General features: G+C 38.8%; 1 protein-coding gene and 1 pseudogene across 1 annotated transcript; one reads left to right on the forward strand and one right to left on the reverse strand.

Moving 5' to 3' along the window:
* Positions 1-9,291: 9,291 nt before the first annotated feature.
* On the reverse strand, positions 9,292-18,410 carry PPP2CA (protein phosphatase 2, catalytic subunit, alpha isozyme). The gene is made up of 6 exons (XM_014539125.1): positions 18,175-18,410; positions 14,141-14,314; positions 13,531-13,620; positions 12,684-12,845; positions 10,897-11,015; positions 9,292-10,404 (listed from the first exon to the last, which is right to left on the reverse strand). Exons 1-6 carry the CDS (start codon positions 18,289-18,291, stop codon positions 10,332-10,334), a joined length of 735 nt encoding a protein of 244 aa, XP_014394611.1. The 5' UTR covers positions 18,292-18,410; the 3' UTR covers positions 9,292-10,331.
* A 2,872-nt stretch (positions 18,411-21,282) lies between these two features.
* Positions 21,283-24,355, forward strand: LOC102246326 (annotated as a pseudogene).
* Positions 24,356-24,678: the final 323 nt, after the last annotated feature.

Genomic DNA, 24,678 nt, shown 5'->3' on the forward strand with positions numbered 1-24,678 from the left:
GGTAAGAGATCAACCGAAGGACTTGTATGCATGCATATAAGCATAACCAATGGACACAAGACACTGGGGGTGGGGGGGGGGAGAAGGAGACATATGTAATACTCTTTGTAATACTTTAAGCAATAAAACAAAATTAAAAAAATAAAGAGTTGATCTAGAGAGTAAAGGTAGAAGGGCGGGGACGAAATACAGTTAAGCAGAAACTTGCTGAGGAAGGCACCAGACATGGGAAGAGGTGGGATACGTATTTAAGTGGAGCACTTGCAAAAGCTCTAAGATAAGAATGAGTTTGGGCCCAGCCAGTGTGACTCAGTGGTTGAGCATCGACCTATGAACCAGCAGGTCACGGTTTGATTCCTGGTCAAGGCACATGCCCAGGTTGCAAACTCCATCCCCAGTGGGGGCCGATCAATGATTCTCATCACTGATGTTTCTCCCTCTCTCTCCCTCTCTGAAAACAATAAAAATATATTTTTTAAAAAGAATGAGCTTGGTGTGTCCTAGAAACAGCAAGGCCAGCATCATTAGAACTGAATGAATGGGGGAGAGTGAAAAGAGATGAAGGCAGAAAAGCAGGTAAGGATCCAATCATAAAGAGCTTTGTATGGAGGACACCATTAAGAAAGTTGGATTTTATTTTATTTGCATTTAGCAACCTTAGGGAATGGAGGGTTAGCGAGTGGAATGATCTAATCTACAATTTAAGGATCACTCTTGTGACTGTATGGAGAATGGGTTGTAGTTGGAGGAAGAAGTAAAGTAGTAAGATCTTTTAGGAGGCTTAAACTAGGACAGGATCTGTGAGATGAAGAGAAAGATATATTTGGAAGTATAGCTAATGGACTACATGTGGATAGTAACTGCATGAATGGTGGTACTATTTACTGAGGTAGAGAGCACCAGGAGTTTGAGTGGGAGCTCAGGAATTCAGTTTGAGATATATGTTAGACACCCAAGTCACATCATGGAGGCAACGGCACTAGCTGGTTTTTCCATGGATAGAGCGTTGGCCTGCGGACTGAAGGGTCCCGGGTTCGGTTCTGGTCAAGGGCACATGCCCAGGTTGCGGGATCAATCCCCAGTAGGGGGCGTGCAGGGAGCAGCTGATCAATGATTCTCATCATTGATGTTTCTATCCCTCTCCCTTCCTCTCTGAAATAAAATCATATTAAAAAAAAATAGCAAAGTAAGTTGGGCAGCAGCCGTCAAAAAGGAAAAAAAAAACAAGTCTAGTGTAACAGTAGACAAATTATTTCCAGGACATCATTTTGTTCATCACTTCAAATGCTAAAACTAGAATAGTCAGAAAAATAGCTACTATACTTGGCAATAGGAAAATCATCTTGATAAAGCCAATTACTTTAGTAGAGTGGTCCAGTGAAATGAAATATGAGAAGATAGAGAATAGATAACAATTTTAGTTTTGCTAACAAGAAGAGCATAGAAAAGAGGCAGATACTTATGAGGTTTGCAGTGTCAAAGAAGTTTGCTTTTAGGATTAAAGATACTGGAGCCATGTTTGTATGCTACTAGAAATAATCCAATTGAAGAGATCCACTTTACAGGTGCAGCTGCAAAGAAGTTTGTGGAGGTGGTGGCAGCAAGAAGAAAGATATATTGTCTGATTGTACTTTGAAGTATTAATAGGCAAAGTCATCAGAGTTTTAGAGTTCTGGAGGGGAGGTACTGGCAATTTGAGAGTAGAACATGTGAATCAGTTCTTTTGAAGCTTGAGAAAGAATCTCAGGAAATGGAGGGGATTGTCTGAAAGTAACTATGGCTGCTTTGACATTTGTATAAATGAGTCCCTACCATTATAGTTGTGTCAATATCTCTAGCCATGCCCTACTGCTCATGTGTAGGCATCAGGTTCTGATCAGAAAATCCCAGTCTGGACTACAACAGGTTCCCAACCAGCAACTTCCCTCCTGTTGTCCCTGACCTCCCACCCCCCACAGCTGAAGAACTCCCTGAGGATGCTGTCAGGTCACAGTCATTGCAGGCTCTACAAACTATATTTCCGTTTTTTTTCTTTTCAAATGTCTAAATAACCTGGCCAGTGTAGCTCAAAGGTTGAGCATCAAAGGTCACATGCCCAGGTTCTGGGCTCGATCCCCAGTAGGGGGTGTGCGGGAGGCAGCTGATCAATGATTTTCTCTCATCATTGATGTTTCTCTCTCTCTCCCTTTCTCTCTGAAATCAACAAAAATATATTTAAAAATAAAATAAAATGTCTAATTAATATGATAGTGTCTAATTCAGATGGGTAAAAAAGGACAGCGCCTTTTCATCTGTTAGGTTTCAGCTCAATGTCACCTCCTCAGAAACCACCAGCCTTATTACTCACCCAATCAGTGCATTGTTAAATTTAATTCAAATTTATCTAAATTTAAAAATTTAGCCCAGCTGGATGTGGCTCAGCAGTTGTTTCAGGAACAAAGAGGTCACGGGTTCAATTCTTGGTCAGAGCATATGCTCGATCCCAGTGGGGGGCGTGAATGAGGAGGCCAACTGATGATTCTCTCTCATCACTGATGTTTCTCTCTCTCTCTCCCTCTCCCTTCCTCTCTGAAGTCAATAAAAAAAAATTTTTTTTAAATAAATTTTAAAATTTAATTCACAAACTACTTGAATTGTGCAGACCACCAGCTCTGGCTAAAAGAGTACTTCTTTTTCTTCTCTTGCCTCCTACCCTGCTTTATTTCTCTTCATAGCAAATGATATTCCTTTTATATTTGTCTCTCAGAAGTGTAAGCTCTACGAGGGCAGACACTTGGTGCTGCATACCACTGTATTATTATTCCCAGTACCTAATAATACCTGGCATATAACAGGTACTCAGTAAATAGTTGTTGAGTGTTTAAAGGCATTTCCTTATGTTTTCCCTTTATTAAAGGTTGTTATATTTTAAAAGGCTCCTGGTTAACACAGAGAAGTGGCTAATGAAACTTCAGAGCTGCAATTACCCAGGACCTGGGATTGGGGGGCCTCACTACCCTTCTGTTTCCTTTGCACATCTAACAGTTCTGTCTTACAAGGACAGGACACAGCTGCAATGAAGTAAAAATAGCTTCTAAGCCCACCCATGCCATCTAATCACTTGTCTGACTCAAGGTACCTGTGATACACTACCTGAACCAGCCAATACCAGCACTCTACCAAACCACTCAGCTCAGCTGGTGCCTGGCAGTGGCTTACTTACTCCCATGGACATTAAAACACCATGGCAACATCTCTTCTTGCTCAACTCACTTGCCACACTCCCCCTGGCTGAAAAAGCTAAGCCCTTTTGCTAGAAACACATACCTACCCCCTCTAACACAGAAAAACCCTGCTTTCCCCTTCTTCCTATTCAATAAATCCTGCCAATTTATTCTTACCTCTGATCTCCCCTTTAGACAAATGTATCTGTCCTCTGCCTCAAGGCTTGGAAAGCCTTAACATTCTTTCATAAACAAGAGCATGAATATGCACAAGGCTTGGAATGTTGGGTGTCAGGGAGTTATAGGCTTTAAAGACAGGTTCCTGCTGACCCAAGATACCAGGCCAAGCAACAGATGGATTTAGGACTCACAACTCACATCTGGCAATTCATCTAGCTACCACTTCCCTCACTCCATCACCAGGAACCCAGATAAGAGCCAAAGCAGAGCCTGGATTCTGTCCAGTTCGTGAGGGCGAGAAAGGCCTTTTGTGCCTACAAAATGCAGGCACAGAACCACATATTGGTAAGAGTTTTCAGTAAGGTGAGGAAATGGTCAGGTGATGAAGGGCTAGCATAAGACTCCATTTACTACACTTTGTTAAAGTCTAAACAGCTGACTAGTTTCTAACAGTCTTATACGGAATACCAGATTACTAGAGTCTAAAAAAACAAGGTCATTCTTTAGCTCCAATACTCCAAAATCAAATTGGCTTCAGGGAGAGAGAAATTATTTCACTTAGATAATAACAGATGGAGGTGGGGGGTGGTAAATAGCACAGATTTTTTGAGCAGTGAAAATACTCTGTATAATGGTAGATACATGTAAATACACGTGTCCAAACCCATAGAATGTACAACCATGAATTGAATGTACAGCTTAAATCCAGAATGTTTACCAAGAGTGAATGAATCCTAATGTAAATTATGGATTCTGAGTGATTGTTAATATAGGTACAATTCTAATAAATGTGCAATTCTGGTAGGGGATGTTAATAGTAGGGGAGGTTGTATGTGGGGCCAGGGGGCATATGAGCAATCTCTGTACCTTCTTCTCAATTTAGCTGTGAACTCAATACTTCTCTTAAATTTTGGAATTGGGTGTCCCATTCCATATATACCTCCTTAAAAGAAACCCCTTTCATTTCCAATCTATCTGTTGATCTAAGTCCACTGTGAAAGTTCCTTTATCCTCAGGAACAATGGTTAGGCTGTGGTGGCTGGTGCTGAATTGAAAATCATTTTCTTGATTAGATTTAGCTCTTTCAAATCTGGCTCATATAAATGTGCTTGAGAAACATAGTCAAGTCATTCCTTGAGCTCTGGGAATGCAGTGACCAGATTATACTTGATTTCGTCCAAACTCATAAGAGGGCCAGTGTGCAAATAAACCTCCCTCACTGTAATTCCCAAAGGGTTTGCCACACATTTGACTTCCTGAAGCAGGGGTCAGGCACACACACGTCACTTTCTCTAGACCCAAACACTGTAAGGAAACTCAGTCGTTTAATTTGGTTTAGTATTTTATAGTAGGCTCTTGCCCACCCTTCAAAGGCCACTAAATATATATTTCAGCGAACAAAAAAGAACTCTAATGCTTTCTGAGTCAGTTTTCAAACTGTTGAAACAGCTTAATAAAATAATTCGTGTAAAATGCTTGGCACATGGGAAACGCTCACTGTTACACATTATTCACTTAGCTATCTCTGCCATTTCAAGGACTGAACATTCAATACCTATTGCTCTCCTGGGCACTCTAAATTCAACTCAACCCTTTACAGTAATGGTCATTTCAGCACTCTACTCTCATTCACATGCTGAGTGCACCAGAACCCTAACCCACTCAGAATGTCAACTATATCTTTTAGGATTGCAATATCAAAATTATGTGCTTCAGAAGCCACATACTCTTCTAAGATACCTAATGATGCAGGTCATCTGCCACCCAGGTTGATAGCAGAAATGTCCAAATGCTTCCAAGAGGTGCCTTAAACAAATTCATTATGAAGATCCAAGTCATCTATTAATTCCCAATCCTATTTTAAAAATCTTGGCTTCTGTCCTGGCCTGTATTGCTTGTAGTTAAGAGTGTTGGCCTGCTCACTGAAAGGTCACGGGTTCGATTCCCATTCAAGGGGCCATACGATCCCTGGGGTTACTTTTCCTAGGATCTAAGGCAGCCGTGGGCAAACTACGGCCCGCGGGCCGGATCCGGACCGTTTGAAATGAATAAAACTAAAAAAAAAAAAGAAGACCGTACCCTTTTATGTAATGATGTTTACTTTGAATTTATATTAGTTCACACAAACACTCCATCCATGCTTTTGTTCCGGCCCTCCGGTCCAGTTTAAGAACCCATTGGGGCCCTCGAGTCAAAAAGTTTGCCCACCCCTGATCTAAGGTGAAGCTGGAAAAGCCCAAAGGCCTACACACAATCATTAAAGTTTTGTTTTAAAGAAGTTCAGTGCCAAAGACAAAATATGATGCCGTGGCGTGGCACCAGGCAGAGAGGTCATAACCAGATCTCTCATCACTATGACCTTTTCAGAGGTTATAAGCTATTGCAGCAATTTTCAACCTTTTTCGTCTCACGGCACACATAAACTACTACAATTCTGCGGCACACCAAAAGTATGTATACTTCCCCCCATCTGACAAAACAAGTAGGTGTAATTTTGATTCATTCACACTGGATGGTGTTGTGTTGGCTATTGTCCTTTTCTTATTTGACAATCTACAGGAAAAGAGATCATGCCCAACTAAATTGTTATTGCATATCTTAAAAATTCTTGCAGCACACCAGTTGAAAACCCCTGAGCTACTGTACTGCCACCTCAAAGATCTTGATGAACTTATTTAAATGTTTATCTCTCCAGCCCTTTACAACCTGCTCCAGTGTGGCTATAGGGAAGGAATAGTGAGCTGGGCTTAGGTTTGTCTTTGTGGTGTACTTTCAGTCAGATCATTGAGAGGATTAAAGTTAAAATGGTAGTTTTATTTTAACCAAGGTAAAGATTAATCACACTTCTTTTGCATGTGGTTCTGGGAAATAAAGAATGCTCAAGATCACATACATACATTATATTGCTTCCCTTCCCACTCCTGCCTGCTGCATTCAATACACACTCCAGACCCTCACTGCTGTTGGCAAGGGACTAACCCTAACCTGGCTTTTCTCCTGAGACATGTTTTGACATGTAACCTTGTAGTCAGGTCTACCTTTGACAAGGCTTACAAAACTTAACCACTAGCCCTTACCCCTGCCCCCTAAGTACCATTGCCATGCTGAAGCAGTTCTGAATCTACTGCCAAATACCAAAACAAATTAAACCACTGAGTTTCCTTACAGCTCAGAAAGCATGCTAAGCCTTGCTTCTTTTCTGAGGAAACACCAAATGGCGGGTGATGCTGGCACTGTGGGAGGGCCCGGAGCGCCGTGGAATGGGAGGTTCTGGTGGCTTCAGTGGAGGATTTGGCAGTAGCATCTGGGGCCAAGGTCGCACTCAGGCTGAGGTTGCAGAGCTCGAGGAGGCAAGGCCAAGGACCTGAAGATCAAGTTGCTGGAGATCTCTCTTCTCCCTGCCCATCAAGGCATCTGAGTTAATTGACATTTCTTGCCAGCAACCCTCAAAAACGAGGTTTTGAAGATATGTCTGTGCAAAAGCAGGAGTGCTGGCCAGAGCACCTGGTTCAAGGAATCTGTCACTATTGGGAACTACAATGGATACATTGGTTTGGGTGTTAAGTACTCAAAGGAAGTAGCCACTACCATCTGTGGGGCCATCATACCGGCCAACCTCTCTATTGTCCCTGTGTGTCGAGGCTACTGTGGGAACACTGACAAGCCCCACACTGTCCCTTGCAGGGTGACTCACTGTGGCTCTGTGCTGGTGTGCCTCATCCCTGCCCCCAGGGGCACTGGCATCGTCTCAGCCCATGTCCAAGATGCTGCTGCTGCTGATTGCCAGTACTAACAACTGCTACACCTTAGCCAGGGGCTGCACTGCCACCTTGAGCAACTTCACCAAGGCCACCTTTGATGCCACCTCTAAGACTTCAGCTATCTCACCCCTGACCTCGAAAGAGACTGTGTTCACAAAATCTCCCTTTCAAGAATTCACTAATCATCTTGTAAAGACTCAAATCAGTTTCTGTGCAGAGGATCCAGGCTCTAGCTATGGCCACCATGTACTTCTACACAAGAAAAATAAAGTGGATTAAACCTGTTAAAAAGAATATGCTAAGCCTTGAGGTAGAAGCACTCATTGGCCTCTGGCATTTCCAAGAGATTTAATTATACTTTCTACTTTGGTCTTCAAGTGTTTGCAGAGAAGTACTCTTCCTTTAACTTCCTTTTCTATCACAATTCTGGTCTTTGACTTCCACCAATGGGCACTGGACTTGTGGTAGCTGCAGCCTACCACTGCACTCAATCATCTCTATCATTAGTAAGAACAATTGATTTGTCCATTAAAGCCTAAATGGACTTTCCTAATAACAATACTCTGGTTGACTGAAGCTATCTCAAGAGAAATTTCCAGAGCCCAAGTAGCAAAATGAGCCACATGAAGTGGTTTGTTACATTAGCAGAATTCTAGGTGGAGAAACAGACCAGCTACTTATCCTAAACCTGTTTAGGATACAAACTCCATTCAATTAAACTTCAGCCATGACAATCTATGGTTTGTCTTAAAGAAACATGGTCTTATTTTGAGCATTCAATCACTAGCTATAACTATCTTTTTTCTTTTTTTTACCTCCTGGGAAAGACATTCTAGTCCAAGTATGACAGGAAATATAAACTTGGAGTTTGCTGCCCAGTTTACTTGTAAGTTGTATGTCCAACCTGTAAAAAATGTATACATTATAAATATCCATAATCCACTTTTTCCTTCCCTCAATTTTATACAACAGCTGATAAATGAACATTGTAACCTATTTATAGGATAGCACTAGGACTGCAAGTCAACATCCCATTTTTGTCTACATGGCAGTCAGTACCTGTGCAATTAACCAAATATATTTAATAAAAAGCAGAAATAAAATGTACTTAGCCATAAGGCTTAAAAATTATAATTACAACAAATATAGAGATCATCAGGCACGCCCAAGATAATACATCTACAACCTTTATAAGGCTATTCAATAGAATAAATTAACTGAAGGGGAAAAAAAAACCCTAAGATTTGAAAAGATTATGGCTTTGATGAAAATAATTTTAACCCATGGGAACAGATTCCACCTCAAAACAAACATGCCTATTACTAAATTTTAAGGTCCAATTCTAGGAACACACTACAGTAGAAATTAAGGGACTGCTTACTACATACAGGACAGGTAGAAGTCACTATTGAAACAAAGTAAGAGTCACATGGTATATCTTAATTATTTACCAAAATCCACAACCATCATCATCCACCACAAAAACCAATTTTCTTAAATGTGTAGTTGGAAAACTGAGTTCTTAAATCTACATGTAAATTAAAATCAATTGGGAAACTTAAAAATATGTATACCTGAGCCCTCCTCCTCCAAACTAAATCAGAACCTCTGCATCAAGGACGAATACCACAGAAATACCATTGTTTTCCTACAAAACTAAGGTTAAGTCTTTCTTACATGCTAATATTCACGTTACACTTTAATTTAAAACACACTACTGCAACCAAGAAAAAGGTCATCTATCTTTGCTTAGGATATTTAACCTAAGAAATGAGCCCATCATTTTACCAATTCATTTTACCCATACATTTCAAAGCAAACTTCCTCAAGTCCTCAGTATATTCAAAATACTCATTTTTAGTTGAGAAGTCTTTGATCTTTTTTTTGAACAAGAAGCTTTTAAAATATTATGAAAATTTTATTTTAATCTGTTACTGAGAAATTAACAACAGCAATTATATATTTTTAAAGGAAATTACTATACTTACCAACGCATTTTCTTTACTTATTTCATAATCAGGTAGATTACTAACACTTTCTAATTTAGATGACCAAAGCCCACAGTATCTACAATTAGACAATTAATTTATAACAATATATTTATAACCAGAAACTGCACTGAATAAGTAGACACATTATTTACTTCGTGGCTCTACCTGAAAACATGCTGTTTTATTAAAAAACCCAAAAAACTTAAATCTCAAGTTACATGGTTTTACAGACCGATCTCACTGAAGTAGCACACAGATTTCCTTTCTTGCAAACAAGTTAATATGCAGGAAGAACCCACAAAGAACACACTGGCAATCTGATAAATTGTACTATCTGAACTATAAATCATGAAATTCACCTGAAGAATGTTAAGGAGTTACCAGAGAGACTATGTAATGGACTTGATTTTTTTTTTCTTTACCTAGCATTCTACAAATTCTAAAATTTATCAACTGATTTATCTTTTAAATAAACAGCACCAGTCTTGCCCATTGATACAATTAAAATTTGACTTTCTCAGTTCTTAGTTCACAAGTTTATTATGAAAAACACTGCAGTGCTCTTGTGCAGTTAACATTGTCTTACAGGAGGGGGAAAAACAGTTCTGTCAAAGCAACTCACCAGGTTCTGACAATAACAAAGAACAACATGAGGCTGAGATTTGAGAAGGGAGATAAACTGAGTGCAGACAAATCATACAATTAAATTAAACGGTATCCCTGAAAATAAACAGAACAATTTCAAAACTCACAAGTAGAGGGGAGGCCTTGGTACTTATTTTTAAAAATGTTCATTAAGCTCCAATGATTGTTTGTTGCTATCCTTATCTACAGTCATGCTGAGTAAAGCTATAGCTAAATGGAAGTTAAATTGTATTCACGAGGTGTTAATGTTTACATCTTATCTGCAGTCTCTCATAGAAAGCAAAAGTAACTACAAATAACGTTATGCCAGAAACTGGTTTCTTGACCAACAATGTCGCTTCAGCATGCAATGAACTGGTTCATTCTAAAGTGGTCACGGCTGTTGATGACAAGAGGCTTTGTATTTTTATATGGCACATCTTTTGGTCCATGTGAAAACAAGTTTTTTGAATGTTAACTATTCTCTGACACTTTGGAGTTACTGTTGCTCTTCCAATTTCCATTAGGTCAACATATGGTTCATGGCAATACTGTACAAGTTTAAAATTTCATTACAGGAAGTAGTCTGGGGTACGACGAGTAACATGTGGCTCGCCCCTGCGAGGTGCTGGGTCAAACTGCAAGCTGAAAAACAAGACATATTTGTTGTTTATACTCGAAGACACCATTGTACTGACACTCAAAATCAAGAACATCATTCTTTCAAACTTTACACTATTTTTTCCTATCAAATTTCAACTTGCCTTAATGTAACAAAACTAATTATAGTTCAATCATGCTTTTAATAAGGGTCTTCTAGCTGAATGCCTGCTCAAAGAGCCAAGGTAACTTCAGCCAGAGAGGATATGCTTTTATATACTAGGCTTCCTTATAAGATCAATTTTAAGATGGGCTCTACTAAATAAGTAAAATGTAGGTTTAAAGTTCTAATTTATATTAGGACCTATATATCACAAGTTTCTGTTGATGTATTTCAAAATACCATAGGTCTGTTTCAAAGGAAACTTAAAAATCAAATTGGAATGTATTTAGCAATGAGCTTTTCAACTCTTAAAACTCCCATTAAAACTATATATTCAAATAATAGCAATCAACTACTCAGGTGTAGATACTTACAAAGAGTATTTTAGAGTATCATCAAGTTCCATGATTGCAGCTTGGTTACCACAACGATAACAATAGTTTGGAGCACTGAAAATCGTTACTACATTCCGATCATGGCACCAGTTATATCCCTACAAGGAAAAAAGAAAGGACATAAAAATACATTTTACTCCCTTATTTACATAACTAAATGTTACTCAAGAAAAAAACTTTTCTCTCAAAAGCCTTGAAAAATAGCAACAGTTTCCAGACAACAATAATTTCCTGAGCTCTACACAACTTTTTAAATTAGAAACAATAACCAATACATCTTCTTAAATATCTGGCCTTCTGTAAATAGCACTGTCTGTCTCACCAGCCTCTTACTGCAGTGACTCTAAACATGATCCAAGAATGAGTACATGGCCATTCCTTATAAAGGCATGTGCCCTAACCAGGAATCAGGCGGTTCCAAGGTCCCAAGGCGGTCATTGCTCAGGTAAAAAGAATAGATGCCTCTAGCATTTCTGGCTTTATTCAAATGCATCAGTTACTTTTAAAGTATCGTTCACAAATTTATTTCCCTATCTTTAGCAAAATCAGACTTTATTGATAACCACAGAACTGTATTAGAATTAATCTAAACAGGACCCAAATTTTATTTGTATGCTAAAAGTCAATGTTCTATGCTAAGAATTGAGCCCATTTTTCCGTTTTCTTCTTTCAAATCACTGTAATCTTACCATCTAAAAGACTACTTAAAATATTTTGGTTTATTTCTTCCCAAACTCTCCTCCACACATACACATTAAATATACGAAATAACAAAATTGAGATAATAAAATATTACATTCCCTCTTGTCCTGCCCCCTGAATCTTACTTCCCCACTCTTAAATCCCAAGCACTATCCTGTCATTAAGAATCTGTCAAGCCTGGTTGGTGTGGCTCAGTGGATGAGCATTGACATATGAATCAGGAGGTCACGGTTCGATTCCTGGTTAGGGCACATGCCTCAGTTGTGGGCTCAATACACCGTAGGGGGCATACAGGAGGCAGCTGGATCGATGATGCTCTCTCACTGATGTTTCTTTTTAAAAAAAAATGTACTATACGATTTCAGAGAGGAAGGAAGAGGGAGAGATAAAAACATCAATGATGAGAGAGATCATTGATCAGCTGTCTCCTGCCAAGCCTTCTACTGGGGATCGAGCCCGCAACCCAGGCATGTGCCCTGATCGGGAATCAAATTGTGACCTGGTTCATAGGTCTATGCTCAACCACTGAGCCAAGCCAACCTGGGCTCACTCACTGATGTGTCTATATCTCTCTCCTCTCTGAGGTTAATAAAAACACATTAGAAAAGAATCCTTAGCATCGCTTCTCAGCCTTTTGGCTAAGATCAAGTGTAGAAAAGAATCCTGGGGCGGGGGGTCGCAGGGAGGGGGGTCGCGGGGGTCAATTGGGGAAAATAAAGACAAATGTAAAACTTTAGACAATAAAAAAAAAAGAATCTGTCACATTTATGGTGACGGAGGGAGACTAGACTTTGGTGGTGAGCACACAATATCGTAATTGTACACTTGAAACTTAGATAATGTTACTAATCAACACTGACTCAAATTTAAAAAAAGAATCTCTGAAAACATGTTAACTATGAATTTCATGGTGACCAAAGCTTGAGATTTTACTTCTAGTGTGCACCTACTGAAAAGGCTCAGGCTACATGTTCTCATTAGTATCATTCATTTAAAACTCCCTAATATCTTCCTTCATTAACTTTACATAAAAGGCAAATCAGGTTTCAAAGAACAGAACGTACCTCCATCACCAGCTGGTGAGCTCTAGACACCAACGTGAGGCCATTGGCATGATTAAATGTCTCAGAAATATCTTGCCCAAAGGTGTAACCAGCTCCTCGAGGAGATATACCCCAACCACCACGGTCATCTGGATCTGACCACAGCAAGTCACACATTGGACCCTAAAAAAGCAAGTTAAGTTAAACAGACTTGCAAAAACGGTTAATACATGATTTGAATAATTCATCAAAAGCAGACTTTATTGCTAATCACAGAATTGTATTAGAATTAGTTTAAACAGGACCCAAATTTTATTTGTATGCTAAAAGTCAATGTTCTATGCTAAGAATTGAGCCCATTTTTCCTTTTTCTTCTTTCAAATCACTGTAATTTTACCATCCAAAAGACTACTTAAAATATTTGGGTTTATTTCTTTTTAAGTGGTGTTTGCTGGAAACAGTAAAAGGTTTTACAGTTACAAATATCTATGTCAAATAAATAAACTATTTCCAGATGTCTTTTAAGAGAAATAGCCTACATCAATGAGCCCCAATAACAAACCCTAACTAATAATTTGCCTATAGTATACAAATGTCAATGTTAGGCACTAGAGTCTAGTAATTAAGACAGAGACTCTGAAGAAAACTATACCCTATGTCCCAAGCCCAGTCCCACAAGTATGGCGATCTTGGCAGGTTCCTTATATTAGCTTCTTCTGAAGAATGGGTGGACAAGAGTGTTCACACCACATGGGGTCATTTTTGAGAATTAAACAAAAGAATACATATAATGAACTAAGTTACAATTAAATTTTTTCCTCCAAGAAGTTTGCTAAAAAGATTTTATTAACCAAATAAAAGTCATTACCTCATGGGGAACTTCTTGTAGGCGATCAAGTGCTCTGATGTGATCCAGTGTATCTATGGATGGCGAGAGGCCTCCATGTAGACAGAAGATCTGAAAAGAGTGGTTTATGTTAACCTCACCTAAAAACAAGTTGAGACATTCTGGACTAAGGCGCAGACAGCAGCCCACATTATTTGACCCACATGTATCTATGTTCTGCCACAAACAGGCTTGTCTCTGCACCTCCTCTAAGCCATCTTTCTCCCAACCCACTCTAAACTACTGAATACACTCCCTTTCTTCTTGATAAACCATCACTACTTAATGCAGACTCCACTTCAATCTGCTCCTCCAAGAAAATGTTTCTCTGATTTCACTCTCACCACAGACTATTATCTTCTTTTGCACAGAATTTTGTTATGGTCTCCTTAATTACATCTCCCAGATGTGTCCAGAAACAGTTTGAGAGGATGGATGTAGTCCCAACATATAGTTCAGGGCCTGATACAAAGGCACTTCAAAGAGGCCCCAAAGGGATGTGAGTGGACAAAGAAGTTACTGGTACTTAAACATTAAGAAAGCAGAATACTGAAAACAATCAGCGATGTAAGTTTTAAGAAGACCTACATACCTGCCCATCCACCAAAGCAGTGAGAGGAAGATAGTCAAAAAGATCTGTAAAATATTTCCAAACATTTGCATTTCCATATTTCCTTAAACACTCATCATAGAAACCATATACTTGTGTGATCTGTCTGCTCTCATGATTTCCTCGAAGAATAGTGATGCGTTCACGGTAACGAACCTGAAACAACAAAATGGAAAACAACATGAAATGCTGGCTCCTTCAAAAACCAAACAACAATTCAGCAAACCTTCCACAGGGAAATCTAGAGTTCCAATTTTATTGGGGGAAAAGACAAAAAACGAAAACCATTCCAAATCCTTGTATCACACTGAACTGAAACCACACATCTACAGGCACTTGTCCATGAGGTATTTGTCAACCCAATCTCAACTAAATCAAACTCCTACCACCAATTTTACACCAAGAGAATTATCAGCTATAACACTCTATTCATAAATTATTTCTTGTTAAATAATTTTTGGTAAATTTATAATTATGCAACAATCATCACAATCCAGCTTTATAATCATGCCATTATCCCCAAAAGATTCCTCATGCCTATTTGCAGTCACTCCCAACTCCCACCAACCACTGATTTACTTTCTATTGATTTGCTTTTCTAGAAATATCATATAAATTAATCACACAACATGCAGTCATTTGTGCCTGGTTTCTTTCACTTAGGCAGAATATTTTTGATGCTCAACTGTATATGGATCAGTGGTTTGTCTTTCTTAATTGCTGCATAGTATTCCATTGTATGGCCATACCATTTTTTTTTTTTATGCACCAGTTGAATGAATACTTGGATTGTTTGCAGTTTGGGGCTACAATGAATAATGTTACTATAATCATTTGAATGTACATGGTTAAAATTGAATTTATTGGGGTAACATTGGTTAATAAAATTACTACATGATCTATATATTGTACTGTATACTTACCACCCCAAGTTAATGCGTGTTAAGTTTTTAATTTTTTAAATGTTTTTTAATTGATTTCAGAGAGAAAGGGAGGAGAGAGAGAGATAGAAACATCAATGTTGAGAGAGGATCACTGATTGGCTGCCTCCTGCACACCCACCCTGGGGATTGAGCCCGCAGCCAGGGCATGTGCTCTTGACTGGAATTGAATCCGGGACCCTTCAGTCCACAGGCCAATGCTCTTTCCACTGAGCCAAATTTTTATATGAACGTATTTTCATTTCTCTTGGGTAGATTCCTAACTGAGTATAATTGCTGGGTCATATGGTAGGGATATGTTTAACTTTTTGAGAAACTGCCAAACTTTTTCAAAGTGCAGAGCATTTTATATTCCTACCAGCAATGCATAAAGATTCAATCTCTTCACAAATTCACTAACACTTGGTATTATCAGCCTTATTGATGACAGCCATTTGAATGGCTGTGACTTTAATTTGCATCTTTTTATGTGCTTACTGATATTTTCTTGGGTGAAATATCCAAATACTTCATCCATCTTTAAATTGTCATCTTAGTTATAACAGGTTTTAAATATATATATATATGAATACAAATACATTTTCCTTAGTGATGTCTTTTGAAGACCAAAAATAATTTTGATGAAGTCCAATTTATTAATTTTTTAAAAAATATATTTTATTGATTTTTTACAGAGAGGAAGGGAGAGAGATAGAGAGCTAGAAACATCGATGAGAGAGAAACATCGATCAGCTGCCTCCTGCACATCTCCTATTGGGGATGTGCCCGCAACCCAGGTACATGCCCTTGACCGGAATCGAACCTGGGACCTTTCAGTCCGCAGGCCGACGCTCTATCCACTGAGCCAAACCGGTTTCGGCCAATTTATTAATTTTTTAATGGATCATGCTTCTGGTATCATAGCTAAGAAATCTATGCCTAACCCAAGTTTACAAAGATTTTCTAAGTTTTATTCTAGAAAATTCATAGGTATAGCTCTCATATTTAGGTCTATGATCAATTATGGTCCATTTATATGGTATGAGGTATCTAAGTTCCTCTTCTTTTTTTTTTTGTAAATGGATACTCTTGTTCCATCACTATTTGTTAGTTTCATTCCCCTTTATTAGTTTGTCATAATAAAGAATAGGCTGTCATAACAAAGCACCACAGACTGGTGGCTTAAATATCAAATGTATTTCCTCACAGTTATAGAGGATGTTGGTAGGATTGGTTACATCTGAAGGCCCCTGTCCTTCGCTAGTAAATGTCTATCTTCTCCAACAGTCTTAATATCTTTCCTCTTAATCTGTGTCCAAATCTCTTCTTATAAGGACACCAGTCATTGGATTAGGGCTCCCCATCTGACCTCATTTTAATTACATCTTTAAAGACCCTATCTCCAAACACAGTCACATTCTGAGGTAATGGGGGTTAGGTCTTCAACACATGAAATTTGGGAATAGTAGCGGCACAATTCAACCCTTAACAGCTTCAAACATGAATTCTTAAAGTTAACATATTCAATCCTTCTGAGCACTGGGATTCATATCCTGGGCTTTAAGGTCAGCTTATAAGTCTGCTCTTATAATATCTAGAGCTACCACAGAAAGTTTCCATCATTTAATCTAACTCCTTTGTTTTACAGATGCAGAACATAATGATTCCAAAAATGTTCTGTAGCACTTTACATGATTCAGACTAGTAGTTTCAAACACATACATTATATTAGTTGCCTAAAATTCAGCTCTTGCCAAAACCACATCTCACTGCTTCTCCAATATTAGAAGTCTTTGGCATTTTACCATTCTGCATATTTATTTATTTAATTTTATTTTTTTAAATATGCTGTATTGATTTTCTACAGAGAGGAAGGGAGAGAGATAGAGAGCTAGAAACATCGATGAGAGAGAAACATCGACCAGCTGCCTCTTGCACGACCCCCACTGGGGATGTGCCCGCAACCAAGGCACATGCCCCTGACCGGAATAGAACCCGGAACCCTTGAGTCCACAGCCCGACACTCTATCCACTGAGCCAAACCAGCTCCAGCACCATTCTGCATATTTAATAAAATCTTTTCCCCAAAAGGTAAAGTCAATTTTTTTTATGGGAAAGACAGAAGCCTACCATACTAAACGCTATTTATCATTTCATCTTTCACCTTCAGACCTTTGTACATTTCCCAAAGCTATACCCGATATAAAGCAACTTGCTTTCTTTAATTATCATTTCTATTGTTCTAGATTATCATGACATGCTTAATGGTTACAAATTAGTCCATTGAGATAAATCATAATTTAGATATTCACTGTCTGTTGGATATTTAGGTCAATTCTTTCTGATATTAAAAATAATGCTGCAGTTTATGTTTTTATATAAATAAAGCTCTTTTCCTCTTGAATTTCTACTTCAATAAAATTGTAATAGAACTACTCTGTCAAAGGCATTCCAACAACTGACATTTCATTCCTTTAAAATACTTCAAAAGTATCTAGAAAGGTAATTATATTCCCTCCACATCCCAATTTATTGATCTAAAATCTATCTGACCAGCCCTCTAATATTTTTTCAAATAATCGAAGGTTATTTTCTTCCTTAAGGAATAACCTTTTTTTTGCCCTGGCTGGTGTTGCTGTGGTTAGAACATCAGCCCGAATACCACAGAGTCTCAGGTTTGATTTCTGGCCAAGGGCATGTACCTGGGTTGCAGGTTCAATCCCCAGCCCCAGGTGAGGTGTGTGTGTGGAAAGGCAATCAATCGATATGTCTCTCTCACATCAATGTTTCTCTCTTACTCACTCTCCCTCCCACTCTCTAAAAATCAATAAAAAAAAAATATCCTCGGGTTAGGATTAACAAAAAAACTCCCCACAAACACACAAAACCCTTTTTGTTTTTATTCTATACCACCCCCTTACTCAGACAGATAGACCTATGATTTCTAGGTCCCAAATCTAAATATTTGCAATCCTAAATTTAAAGTTTTATTCTAAAACTTAATATTCAGAGAAAATCACAAATCTCTGGAAAAAAGAACATTCAAAAGGACTGTTTTACTCAGTTTAAAATATCTGAACATAAAATTGAAGTTACCTTAAGAGCTACAAGCAGAGTAACTGTTTCAACTGAGTAGTATCCTCTGTCAACATAATCTCCCATAAACAAGTAATTTGTATCTGGTGACTTGCCACCAATTCTAAACAGTTCCATGAGATCATGAAATTGCCCATGCACATCTCCACAGACGGTGACTGGACATCGAACCTCTTGCACGTTGGATTCTTTTGTCAGGATTTCTTTAGCCTACAGATAGAGAGAGAAAAAAAAAATAAACCAATACACTTGACATTAAACATTAACAAATACATGTTTCTTCACACTTAATGTAGTGTAAGGCGCAACTCAGTAGAAAATGAAATTGCAGGCAATTATGATCCCATTATATGAGGGCAAGATTTTGTTCCATTGGTCATCTCTCCCCTGAATCCAAAACCAAATGTGTATCAAGATGCACAGCCCTATTTCTCTCATCAGTATCAAGAGTTTTTAGGCCTATTAGTTGTCACCTAAGTAAACACTAAAGAGATTATATTATTAGTAGCTGTATAAAGATCAATGAAAATGGAGCAAGACATTCAGGTACCTAATTCCTTAGTTTTAGAGTTCTTTTTTAAAAAATATATATTTCTTTATTGATTTCAGAGAGGAAGGGAGAAGGAGAGAGAGAGAGAGAAACAACAATGGTGAGAGAGAATCATTGATCGGCTGCCTCCTGCACGCCCCCTACTGGGGATTGAGCCCGCAACCCAGGCATGCGCCCTTGGCTGGAATCAAACCCGGGACCCTTCAGTCCGCAGGCTGACGCTCTATCCACTGAGCCAAGCCGGCTAGAGTTCTAACTATAATGCTGGCATTCCAGGAACCCAGGCTATGAGGAGAGGTTTCTTAGTCCTGCTTGACTTGAATTTTTGAAGGACATTAAAATTTTATCTGTATGTTAATATACTTTTTATACTTTACAGTATACCAAAATACAAGCTTCTTGTTTTACAGTTTGTCCTATTCAATATACATGGGTTTTATACTGCTTTTAGAAAACTGTTTGACAGCATTCCTCCACAAAGTCACAAATTCAAACATTACTTTTAAGGGTAACATAATCTATCTCTCAATACCATTTCATTCATTCAACACAATTATTGACCATTACTATATACCAGAAACTGTAAAGAGCACTGGAAGATATCATTCATTTGCTACATTTATCTGAGTGATATTATGTGTCGGGCAGGTTCTGTGCTAGCTACTGAAGGTACAGTGAACAATGTATGTCATTCCCATGGTAGGGTAGGGGGTGCAGGCCAAGTATCTAAGCAACAGAGTACAGACTGTTAAATGCCATGAAAGGGAGAGAGTAACTGGTGGAGGCCACTTTAAATAAGATATCACAACAAACAAGACAGCTCAAAAAGCACACAGTAGAGCAGGAGAGACAGACAATAAAAATGATCATTACAGCCCTGGCTGGTTTGGCTAAGTGGACAGAGCATCAGCCTGTGGACCAAAAGATCCAGGGTTCAATTCTGGTCAAGGGCACATGCACAGGTTGTGGGCTCGATTCCCAGCAGGGGGCATGCAGGAGGCAGCCAATCAATGATTCGCTCTCATCACTGATGTTTCTAACTCTCCCTCTCCCTTCCTCTCTGAAGTCAATAAAAATATTTTTTTAAAAAATGATCATTACAAAAGGGCCAAGTGCTAAGACATGCTGGAGTAAGCAGCAGTGTTCCAGGATCACAGTCCCCGGGACAGCTAGAAAAACTGACTGAGCCTGAGATCCAAAAAATGAGTGAGTGAGTTCCACAAAGGGGATGAAAGTAGAACATTGGAGGAGGTCCTACACAGGCAGATACAATTACTTGTAAAAATGTCCCAGGAGCTAAAAGAGGGAAAAATTAACATGACTGAAGCATAACACACAAGAGTAAAGAAGAGGGTGGACTGGGGTGGAGGTAGGGTAACCCACTACCCTGGTTTTAACACTGAAAATCCTGCATCCCAGGAAATGCTTCAGCTGTGCCCATGCAAACCATGATAGTTGGTCACTCGAAGTAGGAAATGTAGGAGGAGAAAGAAGCATGGATATAGACTGAAAAACAAAGGGGTATTGAAACGAAGATCCACTGGCAGCAAAGTTGATGAGTGAATGTAGTATTTCAGGGGCAGGGGCTATGAAATGTGGTATTGTGGGTATCTGAAATGGAGTAGCGCTTAAAGGCCAATAGTATCCCAGGACCAATCCACAGGCAAGTCTTGCCCAGTCTCCTCCCAAAACATATCTCAAATCTATCTGCTTCTATCTTTTTTGCTACTATCCTGGCCCAAGCCACCATCATCTCTCCTGGATTACTATGCTGGCCTCCCTATTTCATTTTCCTGTCTCTAATCTATGTTCCATGCAACAAACTGACAATTTTTACAATGTTCACCAGATTCATTTTAGTCACAACTGTGTACACAGCACCTTGCTAGAACAAACAATGCCTGAGATGTAGAAGGCACTTCATTCAAGCATCAATAATTTTTTTAAGTCTCCCTTCCCCACCCCATACTGGTGCTCTCACGTGCAGCCAAGCTTAAGAACCACTATTTTCAAGTCTCTAAACATTTTGGAACCTATTTCAGTACATTCACCAACCACTGACATCCAAAATTATTAATTTGACCTAAAATTTTTAAATGTAGAAAAATATTCACTGTCCTCAAAAAGGGATATTTCTAAAGAAATACATATAATCCACATCACTAGTGTAATTCCAACCTTCCTTGGTTTCTTATTACTAAAAAGCAGTTCACTAGACATATTCTATTACTGTTTGGCATTAATACCATGTCTACATACTAATGAAAATAGCTATGAATGAAATGATAGGCCTTACTTCAAAGAAATTTTCAAAAGTTATTGTCCACTCTCCACAACCCCACTGCCCCCCTTGAACAGAGTAACCACCAATAGCATTCTGATGTATATCCTTTCAAAACCTTGTTTACACATTTTAAGTCATGTTATGAGCCTAAAGAAATATAACTGCATATTTAAACTAGAAACAATATTGTTCAGCAGTCTGCTTTTCTCCTTACCAATATATCTTGGAGTTCAGAATGCACATATATATACCTGGTTAATTTCTCACATTGAACATGGAGTATTATCTGAGGAACTAGAGGTCTGGTGCATGAAATGCATGCACAGGTAGGGTCCCTAGGCCTGGCCAGTAATCAGGGCCTTCTGGCTGCCGCCCCCTGGTGGTCAGTGCACGTCATAGCGAGCGATCAAACTCCAGGTTGAACTCCTGAGGGGACACTTTTATATATATAGACTAGATACTTAGCTAGCTAGCTAGATAGATAGAAGATAATACTCTGGGGGAGGGGGCAGCTGCATGTATATCCTAGTATTTGCTCCCTTGTATACATATGAAGGCACATTTCCTGAAAGAAGATACTATGAAGTGGACTTATTAGTATTATCTAGTGGTTTGCATTTTTTTCTTCTTTTTTAAAAATATATTTTTATTGATTTCAGAGAGGAAGGGAGAGGGAGATGAAAGATCAAAGAGGGAGAGAGAAACATCGATGAGAGAAAATCATTGATCAATTGCCTCATGCACACCCCTAACTGGAGATCGAGCCTGCAAACCAGGCATGTGCCCTAACCGGGAATTGAACCATGAGCTCTTGTTTCACAGGTAGACACTCAATCACTAAGCTATGCTGGCAGGTCTCATCCTCTGGTATTCTGACTGCTATAATTTAAAGCCTATGTCCCTGAATTATGCATGGGCACAAAAAAGCAAAACACACACACACTCCCAAACTTTTTTGCTTCTCCTAAACCCCTAAAACATTTTTTCAGACCTTCAAATGTCTCAGCTACTTAACATTTGAAAAAAGATCAAGTTTAAAAAAAAAATAGTGTAATTAGCACCATATTCATTTTTTTTTTATTGGAACCCTACTGAAATTCAGTCAAGTGGTAAATAATGAAATGAATGAATTCAAGGAAAAAAAGATTTGATGTAAAATTTCCTAGCTTGGCCGGTGTGGCTCAGTGGTTGAGTGTCAAACTAGGAGGTCTTGGGTGACTCCTGGTCAGGGCACATGCCCAGGTTGTAGGCTCGATCCCCAATAGGAGGCAGCCAATCAATGATTATCTATCATCCTTGAATGTTTCTATCTCTCTCTCCCTTTCCCTTTCTCTCTTCTCTAAAATAAAATATATATATTTTTAAAAACTTCCCATTTAAAATGGGAATAGGCTATTTTATTAATAAGAAGAGACCATCACAAGTAACAGTGTGAAGCTAAATTTTATACCATCCTAATAAACAATTTGGAAAATCACTTGAAGGAAAGCAACCTTTAGGGGTATTAATTTATTTTCAACATCCTCTCAGCATTCTGAGTTCAGATTCAGAAATCAGACTGTATTTCAACCTGCTATAAAGCAATCAAGTATAAGGTGAATGACTTATATAGATCTGCTTGACATTCTTAGATATAGGTCATCCCTAGCCACCATAATAATATGAAATTACAAGCAACGCAGACTTAAATTAGACCTCACAGATCATCCAAGCCAAGATTTTTCAAGGAAGCAAAAGAGAAAAAACATGAACCAACAGATGCACCAACCACTTATAATCAAGCAAACACTTAAAAATACAATATGAAATGTTGAGATTGTTAATTTCAGTGGAAAAACTTTAAGAATAATATGACTCATAATCCTACCTCAGCAACAAAACCACTCATTTCTTCCAGTTTTCACCTACATGCAGACCTCATATCTATAAGTGGTCAACATCTCGTTTGTGTTCTAATATTTCATATTCACTAACCCAATTTCCTACAGCATTATAGTGATCATTTTAAACTGCTGTAGAACATCCTCCTGAACAGACTTATGCATGTATTATTGTTATCCGAATGATTTCCTTTCAGAATATTTTCAATTGATGGGATTACAGAGCAAGATAGTATTTTTTAGTTTCATATGTACTATACAACAGGATTATGCTTTTTGTTAGTGGTGGAATGTGGAAGAGCTGCTGCTGCCTCTGAAGCAGTAAGCAAGCTTTTCACTTAGTTCCACCACTCCAAATGCTCCCACCAAGGGCCCTGAATCTGTCTACCCTGGGTGAAGCAAGACCTTCTAGCTAGATTCTACCCCCCTCACCCACTCACCATTTGGACTGACTTTGTGTGCCCTAATAACCTTATTAGCATGATGCTTTATCTTAAGCAACTGCCTTATGTAATCAATGGGCTGAATCTGACCATTTCTGGCATAGACTTGCCGAATTCCTTGATGGGCTACCAGAATACAGTTTAAGAATCAAAGAGCTAAGTAGCACCACCAGCAGCAGCAACAGAATGGAGGTTAAAAAAAAAAAAAAAAAAAAAAAAAGTGATACCTGCCAAAAGGAATTTCCAGCCCAGAAAGTGAATTCAGAGAGTGGAGCAAGTGGCCAATTCACTCACCCCTCTAGCACCCCAGTTCCAACCATTTCCAGAAGCAGTGCTCCTGTATCTATCTGGAGTCCAGCTTCCATCTCCCCACTGTCAGATCCCTTGTCCACCTTCTCTTCCTGCATGCATGACCTATAGCCCATAGCCTATACTGGGGTTTCAGGTTATAGTCAAGAATATAACAGCTCAACTTTCTACTTTGGGGGCATGCATGGACTACAGATCTTACTTGACTCCTCTGCATCACCAGCTTCCTGGACCAGAAGTCACACACAACCTATTGGTACCACTACAGTCACCAGCCATCTCAATCAGTACTCAGCTTCTCTTTCCACCCAGGGATATGTAGCTTCAAGCCTGGTTTTAATTCAACTACTTAACTGCTTGGATTATAAGGACCAAACTGCCTCCTGGAAGTTTAACTTCAAGGATGACTGCTTGGATTATAAAGATCAGACATCTTGTGGAAATTCCAGATTTTGTGAAGACCTGTAGAAACTTTGTTGTGTGGGTGATTTTTAAATATACTGGGCTGGACATTCCAGTTTTAGTATGGTTTTGCAAACTAATGTCACCACAATAAATTCAATTAAAAAAAAAAAAGAGAGATGGGATGATGCTCAGACTCATCTTCTGGAATACTTGAAGGAAAAATGAAGGTCCTTAGAGGGGCCCACCAACCAGCAAACTGAAATGGACAAATCAACCTACTTAAGATCCTGTTATAGTCTTAGATCATTGGTTTTCCTGATTTGCAAAGCGATCAAAAGCATTCTATCATGTGCAACCAAAACAATAAGAACACTAAACTGTAAGGGAAAGAGGGGAAGCACAGAGCCTACATAAGCAGAGGTGATCCAACGGTTTAGCCAATTCTGACTGAATCTTAAAAAATGGACAGTATCTCAAGTTCACTTGCGTCTCATGACCAACTGTTAGTTGGCACTGAAAAACTTCAGGGCTGTGTGAATTGTGCAACTGATTGTCTTAGATGCACTACTTTATTTTTAATGTTTACGAGGAGTCAATACGTAGTTTAAGAGACAATCAGCGTCTTATATAAAT

Source organism: Myotis brandtii, unplaced genomic scaffold (assembly GCF_000412655.1).
Source record: "Myotis brandtii unplaced genomic scaffold, ASM41265v1 scaffold208, whole genome shotgun sequence".
In the NCBI taxonomy this organism is placed as follows: Eukaryota; Metazoa; Chordata; class Mammalia; order Chiroptera; family Vespertilionidae; genus Myotis; species Myotis brandtii.

Excerpts from the sequence above, each read along its gene's own strand:
- PPP2CA (XM_014539125.1), bottom strand. The coding sequence starts at position 18,291 with ATGGAACTGTTTAGAATTGGTGGCAAGTCACCAGATACAAATTACTTG. Across the intron at positions 13,621-14,140 it reads CTGCTTTGGTGGATGGGCAG|ATCTTCTGTCTACATGGAGG; the intron begins GTATGTAGGTCT and ends CACTCTTTTCAG. Across the intron at positions 12,846-13,530 it reads TACAAGAAGTTCCCCATGAG|GGTCCAATGTGTGACTTGCT; the intron begins GTAATGACTTTT and ends TTGCTTTTTTAG.